This window comes from Enhydra lutris, unplaced genomic scaffold (genome assembly GCF_002288905.1).
Source record: "Enhydra lutris kenyoni isolate GAN:26980312 unplaced genomic scaffold, ASM228890v2 scaffoldscaffold97, whole genome shotgun sequence".
Taxonomy (NCBI): domain Eukaryota; kingdom Metazoa; phylum Chordata; class Mammalia; order Carnivora; family Mustelidae; genus Enhydra; species Enhydra lutris.
The window spans coordinates 532,518-550,031 of record NW_019154181.1 but is presented as its reverse complement, the minus strand read 5'-3'; the positions used below and the strand labels follow the sequence as shown (position 1 = coordinate 550,031).

The window sequence follows — 17,514 nt, the reverse complement described above, 5'->3', positions numbered from 1 at the left end:
AGGCTCTTGGCACCTGACACAGCAGGCCTGCCTGTTTCCTGGAAGCTGAAACCATGTGGAAAAGAATGAAGGCCAAAGCAAGGCTGAACACATGACAGACTTAAAAATATATCTAAAAACCTGAGACTAATCCATAAAATACCTTCTCCGGTTCACCATCTCACCCCTCCCCTTTGCACAGGAAGTTTCCCTTGCATCCGAGGAAGCATCTCCGCCTCTCAACACAGACGCAGGAAGGCTGTTCGGATTCCACACGTCTCCAGCATGCTCGTACACCCGGACTGTAGGCCTGAAGTTAGTTTTGTCTGACTAGCTTCAACACACAAGGGAAACTACTCTCGCTGCCAGTCTGTGGCTACAGACAAACTTGAGGGGTGGGCAGGATGCCGGGAGCCCAGCCTGGCCCTTGGCCGGCACCGTTCCCTGCCCACACGCAGGGAGCAGATGCTGGCTGAGTCGGCCATTGCTAGACACTGTGAAGGACGGGGCCACTGGGGAAAAGACACCATCTTTCTCCCAGAAGGTGTGTCACCTGTTTACAAATCTCAGTGTGTTGCTCAGAAGTTGAGTGACCCCAACTGTATCTCTGGGCCTCAGTGTTTTCATCTATGAAATGGATACAACAATCTCTCTCAGGGCGACGTCAGGAGGACCACATTAGAGATCGTGCCTAAAGAGCCAACACAGCACTGGGCCAAGCCCGCTGCTCCTCCCCAATCTCTGTGACAAGCAGGAAGGTGGCCAATGTTCTCTCTTTCCTTTCAGAAGACTTCTCTGACTCCCCAAATGACCCACTGCCTTGAACAGTACACACATCATGGTTTTGTGCATGTGGATCCCAACAGACTATGAGCTTCACCACGAGAGGGACCTCCTCGTGGCCATGTGTTTCTACCCCATGGACACAAGAGCCAGGGACACCACAGCCACAATGGTTACTGATGAATCAGACACATCAGCCTGCCTCTGCCTAGGAAAGCGTCAAGTGAGGCAGAAACAAAGCCAGAGCTTACAGAAGAGGTTCTCAAACATTAGCACTTCCTGAAAATCCCAGGATTGGTGACTTAAACTGTGAGAAGTTGGGCCTTGCCTTCAGGAGGTTCTTAGGGGAATGTCTGCAAACAAATGCGATGGGGGACATAGCAAAAGTACCTCAGAGACCGTTCCTAAAGAGAATAGGGCCAAGCTGTGCCAGCCCTTCTAGGGCCTGGCCACCTGGGCACTACTCAGGGCTTTGACAGGGCCCCAGAGGAGCAGAATTTATCAAGAATGAAGTGGGTAAAGGTCCTGAGATCGAAGCAACATCCAGGACCCTGTCTTATAGGAAGCAAACCCTTACAAAGGAGCCAGAATCCCACTCTGTGAGCACGCAGCATCCTCTGAAGAATGTTCCCACTGAGCTGACCTCTCAACACAAAGACAGACCCTCCAAGCAGAGACACCCCAGCGTAACTGCGCCAGCTGGACCTGTGCATTCTGGCTGCCCCTGAAAAAGGCCTGTACGCAAGGACTAAAAGTGTTTTCCTGATTATGGCTGGGGAGGTGAACTAAGGGAAGGGTCCTCGGCTGCGCAGTCCCTACAGTGTCACGCAGCTCTGGTCTGTCCCGACTCCCAAGGCAAAGAATGGAGAGAAGCCCCATTCTGAAAGTGATCACTAATACCACGCACTTGCCACGGAAGCAGAGGTACAATCCCTCCATGGTTTCCACGCAGGAGAAACCCAGGGCCAGTGTGTTTTAGAGCAGACAGGGTTCAACACCATTAGACCACCGTATCTTAAAAAAAAAAAAAAAGGAGATCTGACACATGCTCCAACCTGATCAGCCGTGGGGACATTACACTAAGTGAAATAAGCCAAACACAGAAGGACAAATACTGGGTGAGTCCACTGATATGAGGAACCTAGAGTCGTCAGAATCATGGCAATAGGAAGCAGAAAGGGGCTGGCAAGTACTGGGTATTTACCCCAATGATACAGATGTATTGAAAAGAAGAGCCATCTGTACCCCAATGTTCATAGCAGCAATGGCCACAGTCGCCAAACTGTGGAAAGAACCAAGAAGCCCTTCAACGGACGAATGGATAAAGAAGATATGGTCCATATGCACTAGGGAGTATTATGCCTCCATCAGAAAGGATGAATACCCAACTTTTGTATCAACATGGACGGGACTGTTAGAGATTATGCTGAGTGAAATAAGTCAAGTAGAGAGAGTCAATTATCATATGGTTTCACTTATTTGTGGAGCGTAAGGGATAACAAGGAAGACATGGGGAGATGGAGAGGAGAAGGGAGTTGGGGGAAACTGAAGGGGGAGACGAACCATGAGAGACTATGGACTCTGAAAAACAATCTGAGGGTTTTGAAGGGGCGGGGGGTGGGAGGTTGGGGGAGCCTGGTGGTGGGTATTATGGAGGGCACGTATTGCATGGAGCACTAGGTGTGGTGCATAAACAATGAATTCTGGTACATTGAAAAGAAATTTTTTAAAAAATTAAAAAAGAAAAAAGAAAAAAGAAAGGGGCTGGCAGCAAGGGCGGTGGGTAGTGGGGGGAGAGAGGCTGAGATGAGGAGCTCTGAGGACCACTGAGGGTGGCAGCCACACAAGTGTCCAGGTGCTTGAGGCCACAGAACCACACTCTTAAAAAAGGCTAAAACGGCAACTTTTGTTATATATAGCTTATAATATAAAAACAAAACACAAAAACCCGAGACAATCTTTTTGTCTGGCTTCTGAGAGGGAAAAGGAAGAGAACATGAAAGCAAGAGACCAGACTGCTCACTGGGTCCAGTCCCAGCGCAGAGCCCCAAAAGCCTCACGGCCCAGCGTGCTCCACCTACAACTTGGCCCCGCTTCCCCTCTGGACTTGCTCTTCTCTGAGAAAGCCTTCTAACGACCTTTGGGCTCTGATAAAACCAGTACCTTAGCTCTACATCAGTCCCTGAAAGCTCAGAGAGGTGGCAGAATGTGCTCCAGTAATGGGCAGATCCCAGAGGAAGGAACAACAGCAGAGGAGAGAGGGAGCAGGGTAGACTTCTAGATTCTTACTCTGTCCTCTCCGGAAAAACCAGAGGCCCAGCCAAACTGCTCAGGCCCCCACTTGTCTGTGAGGCTGCCCTGAGCCCACCTTACCTCAGCTTGCGTTTGGTAAATTTCTTTTCCTTTTTTGGGAAATTTGCCTCTCTTCCACACCCACCAGTTACAGGGTATGTGGGTGTATCGAGAAAGAAATTTCCCAAAAAAGGAAAAGTGATTCCCAGAGGTTAGCCCCATCTCAGAGCTGCCTGGAAGAGAAAGGCCGACAGTCAGCCCTTGGAGCCGGACTTAGGCCTGAAGGCTCCAGACCAAGCACAAGTCTCTGAGCATAGGACACCTCTCAAGGACACCCTCAAGGCAGCCACTGACCAACGCTCTGTAGCCCCCTCCTCTTCCCGGGCACTCCTGACAACTGCTGTGCCCGTGTGGGTCCCAGCTGAGGGAGCCCAGGACAACCTTCCCCACTGCTCTCTGGAGCCTTCTGCAGGAACCAGTGAGAGCTACGACACACAACACACCTAAGCCCTCTCCAGGAAACACCCCAGGTCTCACCTTCTCCCTACTCAGTGAGCAGAAACTCTACAGCAACACACTTGCGAAGCTGGTTACTTCAACTCAACAAATGTTTACCAGATCTGTGCCACCCAAGCCCCAGGCCAGACAATGCAGAGATACCAAGAATTATCAGGGGGGGGACGATGGGGGGGGGGGGAAAAAGTTACAATCTAGTTGGTAAGATAACATTGAAACCAATGAAAACAAATGGCAATATTGTATAAAAGTAAAGCAACAATTTGAAACAGTTTATGCTAAGTGTTAAGGGAACAGCCCAGCCATAAAGTGCCCCACTCCATCACAGGCAGGGAGCAGGAGTGGGAGGATCAGCAGTGCATACTGGCTGCCCAAAGCCACTGCTCTTGCAGACACCGAGATGGGGCCATTATACAGCACGCTGCTCTGAGTACAGCACAGTAAGGGGGACCTATATGCTCCTGAGGTAAGAGCCACACACATAAGCAATCTGCTAGCTCCTCGGTCACCTGATATGCAGGGACACCCCACAGAAAACCCTCCACACCAGGAACACAACCACCCCTATTCCCTGTCTGGCACTTACTACACCAGCCAGCCGGCTAACCCTGCCCCTCCACCTCCCTCACACCCAGACAATCAGAGAGGGGAGTCCTTCCACACTTTAAGAATCAGGGTGAAAAGGAAGCAAATCAAATTTATATTTTACTTAAACAAACAAACAAACAAAAATCAGGGGTGCCTGGGTGGCTCAGCCGGTTAAGCATCTGCCTTCGGCTCTGGTCATGATCCCGGGGTGCTGGGATCGAGCCCTATGTCGGGCTCCTTGCTCAGTGGGAAGAATGTTTCTCCCTCTTTCACTCCCCCTGCTTGTGTTCCCTCTCTCACTGTCTCTGTCAAATAAATAAAATCTTAAAGATAAATAAAATAAAAAAATTAATTAATTAAACATGCCACTGACCAGATCACGAAGGGTCTCACAGCCTTGGCACTGCTGACATCTGAGGCGAGACCATTCCCTGTCGTGAGGCCTGTCCAGTACATCACGGCACTCCCGGCCTCCACCCGGAGGTGTCCAGAGCAACCTCCTTCTCCCCCGCACAGTTGTGAGAGTCAAAGAAGACTCCAGACACTGCCACGTGGCCCCAGGAAGCACAGTGGTGCCCAGCTGCAGACCGTGGCTCCACGTCCAGGTTCTCTCAGAGAAGCCTGTCGGCGTGGCTGCATCCAGGTCACACACGAGCCTGCCTGAAAAGCTCACCCACTCCAGGTCTTGAGACCCTGCTGGCCGGGGAGAGGCAGGAATCTAGGCACCAGGAAAGCTGACCTCTGGGCTGGAGCTCCAGGACTTTGGACTGTGCTAATCCGGGGAGTGGTGAAGAACAAGGCCCAAAAGAGACCCATGGGGTGGGAGAGGCCCCTCCAGAGTCCACCTACAAGGCCCAGGGCAGCAGCTGCCAATGCTGACCCCAGCAGCTGGCAGTGGCCTGCCCCGGTCACCGAGCCCCTTCTCAACTGCAGCCCAGATGTTGCCTTGCCACTTGCCCCAGAGGACTCTCCTAACACAGCAGGGAAAACTCCTACAGGTCTGAAATGTTGCTTTAAACGTATTTCAGTGCAACTGCCACTGTCTTTTTTCACTGGCAGAAATAACGCCACTCTCTTTCCTGGAGGTGCAGCGTATCTGCACTGCCCGCAGCCTGGGCGTTTCAATACTAGCTCGCACACCAGGTCAGTCTCTTCAGCTGCAAGGTCATCTGCTAGAAAGTGGCCTGCGGTCCAAAACTCTCGACTCTGGGCGTACCCCACAATGCCCTCTCTGTAGTCCACGTTTTTCCTGGGGCTTCGTTTCCCACATCGCCGGCACAGTCCCACCTCTGCCCCAGCAGCCCATGAAATAATGCCCACCAGCGATCAGGTCGCTGGGAGACCACAATGTACTGCAAGGTGTCAGGACTCGCGGCTCAACAGCCCCCATTATGTGGGAGCGGCTCTTGGGATGCAGCATGTGCTCTGCGTTTGTGCACGAGCTACCCTCTCTTTGTGCTCGTGCAACTGAGCTGAGGGAACAAAGACTGGACTGGACTCCAGTGAGACCTAAAGAAAGATTTCCTGACCAGAATAATCGGTCTCCAAGGAAAGTCCAGTGAACTCTATTTTTCAGGAAGGCTCACAGTGCAGCCCAGCCTGGATGTAACCCAGTGACCTCTGAGGCTCCTTCTCTACCGTTCGTCTCTGCAGGACTTAAGAACAAGTCAGCCAGGCACAGGGAGGACAGGGGGAACGTCAAGGCTCGGAGAAGCCCAACTCCCACCCAGGGCTACTGCTCGTATAGCGGTCAAGTCGGGAAAATACAGAGGGCAGTGCTGGGTCTGCCTCCAAGCCTCCTTCCTTTTCCTGAAGGAATAGGTGTCCTAGTGAATCATTCCTCCTGCTCTTATTTCTAGTGAATTCCATCCCCTCACTGGTGTTCACCTCCAATCTACTCTGGACTACAGATGCTTCCATGGCAAACACCCCCTGTGGCCTAGCACACTGTATAAATACACTCACCACGAAAAATGAGAAGAAAATGATTTTAAGAAGGAACCAATGAGGTGATAGCTGAGATAGAAGTAAGTATCACATCTATTAATTCCATACCCAAATGTCATACCCATTAATTCATCTGAGAAACGAAATAGAAGAAGAATCACATTACTAAGATTAGGACCCCCATGTGAGAATGCACTCACTTGTGGCCTGTTCACAAAGCTGTAATGACCACCCTAAAATCCAAGTGTCCCGACATTCTACAAGGTCCTCAGAGACAACCGTTATCTCTGCATACGGTTCCAGAACCCTGTTCTTACTCCTGTAGCAAAACAATGAACTCTGGATGGGACGAGGTCAACCCATTTTACGAAGTCCGTCTAGATTTCCTCGGACGGTCCCAATTAAAAATGCTGCCCACGGGGCGCCTAGGTGGCTCAGTGGGTTGGGCCTCTGCCTTTGGCTCGGGTCATGATCTCAGGGTCCTGGGATCGAGCCCTGCGTCGGGCTCTCTGCTCGGCGGGGAGCCTGCTTCCTCCTCTCTCTCTGCCTGTCTCTCTGCCCACGTGTGATCTCTCTCTCTGTCAAATAAATAAATAAAATCTTTAAAAAAAAAAAAAATGCTGCCCACAGAAACGCACACACACACTCACAAACTCAAATGGAACAGGACAAAGTGCTTACATTTTCCATCTTCAATCCTTTAAAAAGCCTGGAATTCGGTCATACTTTAGATTACTTAGGAGAGACCAATCTCCTTCAGAGGAAAAACTCAGGAGGCAAAATGGACAGTAAAAGAAAAGCCAGAACATTCCCCCTGGGTGGTTTTCAGCTTCACCTCTGGACCAAGAACAGTACACATCCAGCCCAGGAAGCAGGGAGCAAACCAGGTGGATGGCAGGGGGGGAAGGAGCCATATGCCCTGGCTTAGTGCCCAGGAGGCCTCTGAAGGTCCAACAGGACAAGCGAGACCCCCTACAGCAATGGAACAGAGAGGCAATCCTGGGACTACAGCACGGGGATGTGCATGTGCTCAACGTCCACACATGCCCTGGGCCAGCCTCCCACCTGCTGCTAGAGGCCCACAGCCTATTCTGCTTCTCTCTAACTTGGAGTGGTCTGGCAGGTCTGACTCCTATCAGCCCAGAACAGAAGTGTCTTCCTCCCTCACTGGTTACTCTCACCTGCACCACTAACGATGCCCCAAGCCAAAGGTCTGGGTTTTCAGGACCTTCTCTACCAGACGCTGCAGGTTCTTCAGACTGCAGGCTCCCCAAAGCCCAAGCGAGAGCACACAGGGCTGTGCTCACAGATGACACCCATGCAGACACAAAGAAGGTGCCTCGGGGAGGCTCGAGTCAGGGAGTGGGCGCAGCAGGACACTCACCATCTCATCCAGGGCGTAGCGCAAGAGGCCGTGCTCATAGAGGATGAAGAACCGCCGCTGCCATTTCTGCAATGGAGCACAGAGTGGGTGGTTAGTCGGGCTCTGGCCCGATCTCTGCTCGCTGCGTCCCTGGGGCTCACGAGCCTATGTCAAAGGAATGGGGCTCCACAGCTTCCATTTCTGGGGCAGATGGCAGGAAAGGAAGGACCCAGGGCAAAAGAACAGTAATTTGTGAGATGGCACTGGGCGAGGGGAGAGACCCAAACTGCCCAGCGTTTTTCCACAGGAGTTACTGAGGTGACACAAGATGTCTGCTTTATTTTAACTGACAAGCTCCTGGAGAGCAGATATGGTATCCTGGTCACCTTTTTGCATTCTCTATGTACCCAGCCCAGAGGTGATCACATAACATGTGTCAGTATTTATTTCATGAATTGTACGGTACAATATGGAATAACCGGAGAATGGCAGGCACTGATTTCCCGCTTCTGACAAGATCGAGGAAACTGCTATGAAAGGGTTGTTCTGAGACCCACAGGGAGTGGGAGACACGGAAAAAGACAGCCAGGCTACAGTGTTCACTGAGGATAAGCAAGCTAAGAAAAATCAAAACTGAGAAGGAGGGAGACCTGTGGGAATGATTCTGATGTCCAAGGAGTGACTGACCAGCAAAGTGTGCCCCTCTACTCTCCACCCAAAGGACAGGCCACTGGGGGTCAGCGGGGGCCCAAAGGCACAGACAACAGAACAGAAGGGACCATGAGAATATGTGCTTTCCTTTTTGTGGGGGGAAAACATATCCAGAACAAGAGACTCTTGGTCCCCAAATCCCAAAGATCATCATGAGTATCTATGACCTATTTTCAACATTTCAAAAAGCCCAACAAAATTCATACTTTCACTGGCAATAAGCCCACAAGAACTATCATATCTCTTTGCTTTGGGCCAGAATTATATCATTCATAATTATGTTTTTCCCATCAGAAGCTGGAAATGGCAATTCTGTATGATCTGAATATAGAATAGGAAAGGACACTGCTCCCTTGTTACTGCAGGCATTGGAATAGTCACCCCTGCTGTCCTCCTGCCTGGATGGCAGGAACAGGACGCTCAGATAGCCTTGCAAAGAGGACCTGTAGACAGCTGGCTCCATGCTGGGTGTCCAGGAGAGGATACTTGGAATCTTCCTGAGAAACATTTTCAAGGCTCCTTTAAAGATAGTAGTATCTTTAAAGTCAAAACCCACACCAGAAGTAATCCTAAAGGTCCCAGACATAATACAAGATCTGTGGGGCACCACCCTAGATTGCAGCATTCAGGCTAGGGACAGAAGAGATCAAGAGGCAGGGTAGAGGCTCTCAGGGAACAGGGGATAGGAAGGGAGAGAAGCTGGAGCAATTTACAGGGTATGGGCAGCAGCACCTGGAAAAAGCATGTGGAAAAAAAGAAAGACGGCATTTTAACTGGAGTCATCCAAAGGGGCTCCCTGGTAGAGGAACAAACCACTGGTTAGTGACAATGTTGGTTTAATCATCTCGATGCTCCAGCTCAGCCTGGGCTGCTCCCAACAACCTGTGCACAGAGGGACCCACCCTGGGCTGGTGCTCAGGAGAAATGTGGCAAAAACTGAGTTGGCCCTCTAGCGTATCACGCCTTCACTAGTGCTTATCTGCTAGCCAGGGAGGACTGGAGGGAAGAGAGTTGGGATGAGGAAGGGAGGGAACCAGAAGCCTAATTAGCACAATGCAAATGTTTGCTGACCTGTTCTTCTGCCTTTTGCATTTAATTGTTTCTGCAGTCAAGCTGACTCGCGAAAACAGGAGGCACCATCTGAGAGCATCTCCTTTTGAAGAGTGGACCTGGCACAACTAGTATCATCGAGACATTTCCTGTAGGACCAACGAGTTTGCCAAATGGGGGTTCCCTACTGATCCTGCCATCCCAGGATCCATTGTTCAACTCTCTATCTCCCTCTTCTATTCTGTTGACTTGCCCTTAGATGGGCACCTCTTCAGTCCCTCCCACCTCAAGAATTCATTCTGAGGACCTTACCCGAGACCGATGCACTGGGTTGTCAAAGTCAGTCCCATCAGGAGCCAGGAGTAGCCAGCCACCATAAATAGGTTTTGCCTGGAGGAGAAAAAAAGAGGGCAGGTCATCAGTGGCTTGGACCAGAGACAGAACAGGTTCGATGGTCAAGTTAAAGATTAGTGCTCCCTGGAAACAGAAGTCTCCTCTGATTAGCATACACCAGGCAGGCATCTCATTTCCCAGCCACAGGCCAAGTCTCCCAAGAAAGATGTTTGGGAGTAAGAGGCTCCTGGGGGGGAGGGGGTGTTCTGCAGCATCTGGTATGGAGAAAGGGACATAAAACCCGGCAGGGCTCTGAAAAACCTCAAAGTACAGGAACTCCTACGACACAGATGCCTCTCTCAAGTTCCTGATCAAGGCACAAAGATCAGGAAACAACGGCATTTTCAATCACCCGCCACTGTGTGCTGGGTACTATGTATATGACACAAACACAGCCAAAAGCCCTCATTCTGATAGTATAAAACAGGGCCTGGGAGAAGAGACACTGCTTTAGTGATCACAGCTAGCATGGGCCAAAGAGTCATCGACTTCCTGGCTATGTGACATTGGGCTGAAAACCGTGAGGGTTTCAAATGTCCCATCTGAAAGGTTGGGATGATGGAAATCATATCCACACCTCATGAGATTTATGTGAAGACTGATGAGGTAATGCAAGTAAAACACAGCACAGGAAATAAAATGGTGCAGCCACCGTGAAAAAGTGTGGCATTTCCTCAAAGAGTTAAAGACGGAATTCCACGCAACCCAGAACTCTATTCCTAGGTATACACACCTGAGAAGATTGAAAGCAGGTGCTCAAATAAAAACGTGGACCTGAATGTTCACAGCAGCACTGTGCACAACTGCCAAAAGGTAGAAACAATCCCAATGTACATCAACAGATGAGAGGATAAGCAAGATGTGGCACATCCATACAACAGCATATTATCAGCCGCAGAAAGGTACAAAATACTGGCATGATCTACAACACGGACGGACCCTGGAGACATTACGCTGAGTGAGAGAAGTGAGAGAACACAGAAACCAAAGACCATATATTGTATGATTTGGCTTATAATAAGTAAACCCGCAGAAACAGAAAGCAGATGAGTGGTTGCCAGGGCATGGAGGGAACGAGAAATGGGAAATGACTGCTAACAGGTATGGGTTTATGGGATGATGAAAATGTTCTGGAATTAGAAAGCGGAGATAGGGCTGATCCAAAGGTAGTGAGTCATCTCAATTGATTGTTCACAGTCAGTTACAGACAGAAAGTAGAGATGGTTAAATGACCTTGTAAATATGCTAAAAGCTACTAAATTGTACACTTTGAAAGGCTGGATTTTATAGTATGTAAATTTTATTTATTTTATTTATTTATTTAATTTTATTAAATTTTATAGTATGTAAATTATATATATATCCTCATACGTTTGGCCTCTAAGTGCATAATAAATGTTAGCTATTATTTTTTTTTTTATGAAGGTCCCCCATCCCCCAAGCCCCTGACAGTGGGAGCTCAACATGAGTTGAGACACTAGACAGACACTCTGGCTCCATCTCCCTTTTCAGCCATACCTGGCTGGTCAGAAGCAGCTGGAAAAGGCACAAGCAAGTCAATTTGTCCACTACCCTTTGGAGGGCAGAAACACAAATTAAAACCCAAACCCTCTGCCTGCTGTTTACACACATGACTCATCTCTGGGAAAACTTTAGGGGTCCCCTTAACATGCTTTTTATTCAATACTTTCCAAACTGGAGCCCTGTCTCACCACCTCATTTTATAGCTATGCAATCAGTGACTCAGAGAGGGAAGGTCACCTGCCAGAGGTCACACAGCATTCTGGGGTAAGCCAGAAACACTCCTTTTTCTTGGCTTCTGCAGGGCTCTCTAGGTCCCCAGGGGGAAGCTCCGGTTTTTCCCCATGAAAAGGAACAGAGTAGCAGGAGCTTCAGGGAAGGGGTATAGAGAGGGCTGAGGAAAGGAAGTGAGGGACTGTTTTTGATGAAACATGGGAAATGGGTGCTGGCAGGGTACTTGGGGTTAGAGGACATAACACAGGAGGGCCACAGGAGATGTGGAATGAAATTCTGTCTTGGAAAACAGAAGAGAGTAAGGTCTGTCTTCTCAGCAAATACCAGACCAGTGGCACCCAGCTATTCCCCATACAGGCAGGCACATTCACTCAGCGTCTCTCTCACATCACTCAGTGACATACATACACAAGATGGAAAGGTCAGGGCCAGAGGGGGATCCTGGGCCAGGTGACTTCTGCACTTCGCCTCTTAGTTAGCAGTTCCCTGAGGTGTGAAATCAGGATGTCAGACAACAAGTCCGTGTCTCCTCCATTTTTGTCAAGCTGTGATTGTATGCTATTCTCCTAGTCTCTGGTCGCAGGGCTTTGGGGAGACTTCAAATTAGCAGCTACATCTACCTGACCTTCCCTGAGCAGTTGGAGATGTGAGGGACTGCCACAGGTCCCCTCAGAACCTGGCCACAGTCTCATTAGCACCCATCACCAGCACTGTTATTGACTCAACATCTACTCAGGCCTAGTGTGAGCCAGCCTATTGTGCACTGGCCCCATGTGCTGCAAACCAAGGGGCTGCCAGCACCCGCCTCACTTTGCCAGGTCCTTCTGGGACATACCACCCCAAAAGGGACCCTTCTAGGTGGGCAGGTTGTCCTGAAAGTGGGAAGGCTGGGCCAATGGAGGGCACAGGGCAAGAAACAAGTGTTCTAGGAGCACCAGATGGCTCAGTTGGTTAAGTGTCTGCCTTTAGCTCAGGTCTTGGTCCCAGAGTCCTAGGACTGAACCCCGCCTCAGGGTCCCTGTTCAGTACGAGGCTGTTTCTCCCTCCCCCTGCAGCTCCCCCTGCTTGTGCTTGCTCACACTCTCTCTCTCATTCTCTGTCAAATAAATAAATAAAATCTGTAAAGTAAATAAATAAATAGACTCAGCCTTCCCTCACAAACCCAATAAATCAGAGACTGCGCTTCTGGCTGGTCTCTGGGAAGAGGCTACTGGTGGTCTGGGTGTCTTCCTCAATTGAAAGTCCTTTCAAAAATGGTTACTTGGAACTTCTGCTTCCTGGAAGATAGGTAGATGTAATTTTCCCTATGCCTCCTACTAAGTACAAATCAAACCTTGGACACTGTATCTAAGAAAAACCTAAGGAGACTCTGCAAGGTGGAGAGAAGACAGCAGAGACGAGGGCTGGGGGTCCTGAGACCTGAAAACAACATGGAGATATGTACCCTGGCTTCTCTTTTTGTCTCACGGTCCCAGACCAGGTACTGTAAGAATGAACAACCCGGAACTGCCAACAGGTACAAACAAAAGCCCCAATAAAAACTGCTCTTTCTAGCTAAAGAACCAGGGAAGAACAACCTGGTAAGACAGAATATTCTTAGATGATAACTGCTCCATTCCTGCCACATATGATGGGAAAGACTCAGCCCCAGACCCACCCATGCCAGCAAAGGCTTCCTTCCTACCCTTGTCAGCTAAGAGGTGCCCCAGCACCCCTACCAGCTGGGATTTTTGCCCCCACCCAGAAGTAACAAGGTCCCCCTCCCTCTCCCTGCTGGGATAGAGTCAGAGGAAAAAACATGGAGAGCTGAACTCTCACCCCGGCTCTGCTGTAACAAGGAACTGCCCCCATCAGGTATCAGTGGATACCAGGAGATTAAAAAAAAGCAAAAACAAAAACAAAAACAAATGGAGGGGCGCTGGGTGGCTCAGTGGGTTAAGCCTCTGCCTTTGGCTCTGGTCATGATCTCAGGGTCCTGGGATCGAGCCCTACATCGGGCTCTCTGCTCAGCGGGGAGCCTGCTTTCCCCTCTCTCTGTCTGCTGCCCTGACTACTCGTGATCTCTCTCTGTCAAATGAATAAATAAAATCTTTTTTTTTAAATGGTAATTTTTAAACTAAAAAATACAATAAATGAAATAAAAAGCTAAATGGATGGGCCCAATAGCAGAATGATGGGAACCACAAGGAAAGAATCAGGGAACTGTTAGAAAAACAACAGAAATTACCCAATCAGGGGCACCTGGGTGGTTCAGTCAGTTAAGCGTATGCCTTTAGGTCATGATCTTAGGTCTGCTCAGGTCATGATCCCAGGCTCCTGGGATCGAGCCCCACATGGGGCTCCCTGCTCTGCTGGACACCTGCTTCTCCCTCTCCCACTCCCTCTGCTTGTGCACTCACTCTCTCTCTCTCTGTCAAATAAGTTAATAAAATCTTAACAAAAACAAACAAACAGACTACCCAATCAGGCAACAGCAAGAAAATGGACTAAAAGAAATAATATGAGAAGAATAGAGTCTTAGAGACCTGTGGGACAATAAAAAACATCTATCATCTGTGTCATCAGACTCTCAGAAGGAGAAAAGGAGACTAAGGTGGAAAAAACACTTCAAGAAACAATGGTTGAAAACTTCCAAATTTGGAAAGAAAGGCAACCTATAAATTCAAGAAGCTGAGTAAACACCAAAGGACCAATCCAAAGAAATCTAACCAAGATACATCAAAATTAAATTTCTGAAAACTAAAGATAAATACAAACTCTTGAAAGCAGCCAAACAGAAGTAACAGCTTATGGATAGGAGAAAACCAAATATGACAACAGGGGACTTCTAATTAGAAACCTTGTTGGCCAGAGTCAAGTAGTACAATACTTTTCAGGCACTGAAAGAAAACTGTCAAACCGGAATCCTATATCCAGAGAAAATATCCTTCAGAAATGAAAGCAAAATCTCAGATGAGTTCCTCAAAAAATTAAAAACAGAACTATCCTACAATCCAGAAAATTTACACCCAAATTAGAAAACCTCTGATCCAAAGGGATACATGAATCCCTAGTTTATTGCAGCATTATTTACAACAGCCAAACTACAGAAGCAACCCAAATGTTTATTAACAGATGAAGGGATCAAGAAATATGATATATATCTACAATGGAATATTACTCAGCCATAATAAAGAATGAAATCTTGGGGCGCCTGGGTGGCTCAGTGGGTTAAAGCCTCTGCTTTCGGCTCGGGTCATGGTCCCAGGGTTCTGGGATCGAGCCCCGCATCAGGCTCTCTGCTCAGCAGGGAGCCTGCTTCCTCCTCTCTCTCTGCCTGCCTCTCTGCCTACTTGTGATCTCTGTCTGTCAAATAAATTAAAAAAAAAAAAAAAAAAGAATGAAATCTTGCCATGTGTAGCAACATGGATAGAGCGAGAGAGTATTAAGCTAAGTGAGATAAGGCAGCCAGAGAAACGCAAATACCACATGATCTCACTCATATGTGAAATTTAAGAGATGATTAAAGACGATATGTTTTCCTCTAAGATAAGGAACTAGGCAATGATGTCCACTCTCAGAACTATAATGCCAGAATTTCTAGTTAGTACAATAAAGCAGAAAAGGAAGTAAAAGGCATGTAGATCAGAAAGAAAAAATAAAATGTTTACAGATGACATAATTTCCTATGTAGAAAAACAAGGAATCTATTTTTTTTTTTTAAGATTTTTATTTATTTATTTGACAGAGAGATCACAAGCAGGCAGAGAGGCAGGCAGAGAGAGAGGAGGAAGCAGGCTCCCTGCTGAGCAGAGAGCCGGATGTGGGGCTCGATCCCAGGACTCTAAGATCATGACCTGAGCCGAAGGCAGTGGCTTAACCCACTGAGCCACCCAGGCGCCCCAAGGAATCTATTTTTTAAAACTCCTAGCACTAGTAAGTGAGTTCAACAAGGATGCAGGATATAAGATCAGTATACAAAAATCAACTGTATTTCTACATACTAGCAGTGAATATGTGGACACCAAAATTAAAAATATAATACCATTCACAATCACTTACGAAAATGAATATCAGGGTGCCTGGGTGGCGCAGTTGATTGAGCATCTGCCTTTGGCTCAGGTCATGAGCCCAGGGTCCTGGGATTGAACCCCAAGTCAGTTTCCCAGTTCAGCAGGGAATCTGCTTCTCCCTCTCCCTCTGCCCCTCTCCTGCCCATGCTCACTGTCTCTCTCTCAAATAAATAAAGTCTTAAAAATAAGAAGGAATATTTAGTTGTAAATCTAACAAGGCATGTAGAAGACTTGCATTCTAAAAAGAATAAAACAAACAAACAAAAAACTGCAGATGAAAGAAACCAATGAAGATGATGAAAGAAACTAAAGAAGATCTTTAAAAAAAAAAAAATGGAAAGACATATGTTCATAGACTGGAAGATTATAAGATGAATAATTTCCCCAAATCGATATATAGAATTAATACAATTACTAATCAAAAGCTCAGTAAGACTTGTAGATACAGACAAGATTACTCTAAACGGAAAGTCAAAGAAACTAGAATAGTTTAAAAAATTTAAAAAAATAGAGGGAAGAATTCACTTACTCAATTACATAATTTATTACATATCCACAGTACTCAACATTGTGTGATATCAGTGGAAGGTGAGATAAATAGATCAACAGAATAGAACAGAGCCGGGCCTGGATGGCTCAGTTGGTGAAGCATTCGACTACCGATTTCAGCTCAGGTCATGATCTCAGGGTTGTGAGACCGAGCGCCATGTCAGGGTCTGTGCTGGGTGTGAAGCCTGCTTAAGATTCTCTCTCTCCGGGGCGCCTGGGTGGCTCAGTGGGTTAAGCCGCTGCCTTCGGCTTGGGTCATGATCTCAGGGTCCTGGGATCGAGCCCCGCATCGGGCTTTCTGCTCAGCAGGGAGCCTGCTTCCTCCTCTCTCTCTGCCTGCCTCTCTGCCTGCTTGTGATCTCTCTCTGTCAAATAAATAAATAAAATCTTTAAAAAAAAAAAAAAAAGATTCTCTCCCTCTGCCCCTCCTCCAGCTCCTCCTATCTTTAAAATAAAAATCAAAAAAAAAAAGAGAGAGAGAGAGAGACAGAGAAGAGAATAGAGAACCCAGACAGAGACCTACACAAATATGTCTAATTTAATTTTGGGAAAAGGTGCTAAAGCAATTCAATGGAGGAGAGACAGCCTTTTGACAAATGGTGCTGAAGCCACTGGACATCCACAGAAAAAAAAATAAAGCTCAATCTTATACAAAAGCAACTAAAAATGAAACAAAAACTGACAAATCGAACTTCACTGAAATTAAAAACTTTTGCTGTCCAAAGATCCTACCTACCTGGAGGGTGAAAAGATAAGTCCTTTGTTGGGCATGTGGTTTGCAAATATTTTTATCCCACTCACCCAACAAAGGACTAGGATCCAATACAATATAATAAGCCCTCTCGAAATTCAACAGTTTAAAAAAAAAAAAATCTGTTTAGAGCCATGAGCAATATAAACCTATTAGAATGGCTAGAATTAAAAGTGGTGACAATAACAAATGCTAGCAAGACTATGAAGAAAGTCTATCACTCACACAGTCCTGGAAAGAATGTGAAATGGTACAGCCACTCTAAAAAAGCTTAGTGGTGGGACGCCTGGGTGGCTCAGTTGGTTAAGCAGCTGCCTCCGGCTCAGGTCATGATCCCGGTGTACTTGGATAAAGTCCAGTATCGGGCTCCTTGCTCAGCGGGGAGCCTGCTTCTCCCTCTGCCTCTGCCTGCCATTCTGTCTGCCTGTGCTCACTCTCTCTCTCTCTGACAAATAAATAAAATCTTAAAAAAAAAAAAAAAAAGCTTAGTGGTTTCTTTATAAACTAAGCATGCAATTACCATAATATCCAGGAACTGCACACCTGGGTACTTATGCCAGAAAAACAAAAGTCCGCATTCACACATAAACTGTACATTTCTGAATGGTTACAGCAGCTTTATTTATAAAAGCCAAAAACTGGAAACCCATATGTCCTTCATGGGTGAGTGGTTAAAGAAACTGATACACGACCCCACGGAATACTAGTCAGCAATAAAAAGGAACAAACTTGATGCACACAATCTGGGTGAATCTCCAGAGAATGATAAGTAAAAAAAGCCAAAT

General features: G+C 47.5%; 1 protein-coding gene across 7 annotated transcripts in view; it reads right to left on the bottom strand.

Moving 5' to 3' along the window:
* The window catches only part of LOC111139264 (myosin phosphatase Rho interacting protein), a 149,304-nt gene that overhangs the window by 109,211 nt on the left and 22,579 nt on the right, over positions 1-17,514 (bottom strand). For all 7 annotated transcript variants that reach the window (XM_022491493.1, XM_022491492.1, XM_022491491.1 and 4 more), the window contains exons 2-3: positions 9,542-9,619; positions 7,490-7,555 (exon numbers count right to left, since the gene is read on the bottom strand). In XM_022491493.1, coding sequence (XP_022347201.1) covers positions 7,490-7,555; positions 9,542-9,619 — 144 coding nt within the window. The remainder of the gene's footprint in view (positions 1-7,489; positions 7,556-9,541; positions 9,620-17,514) is intronic.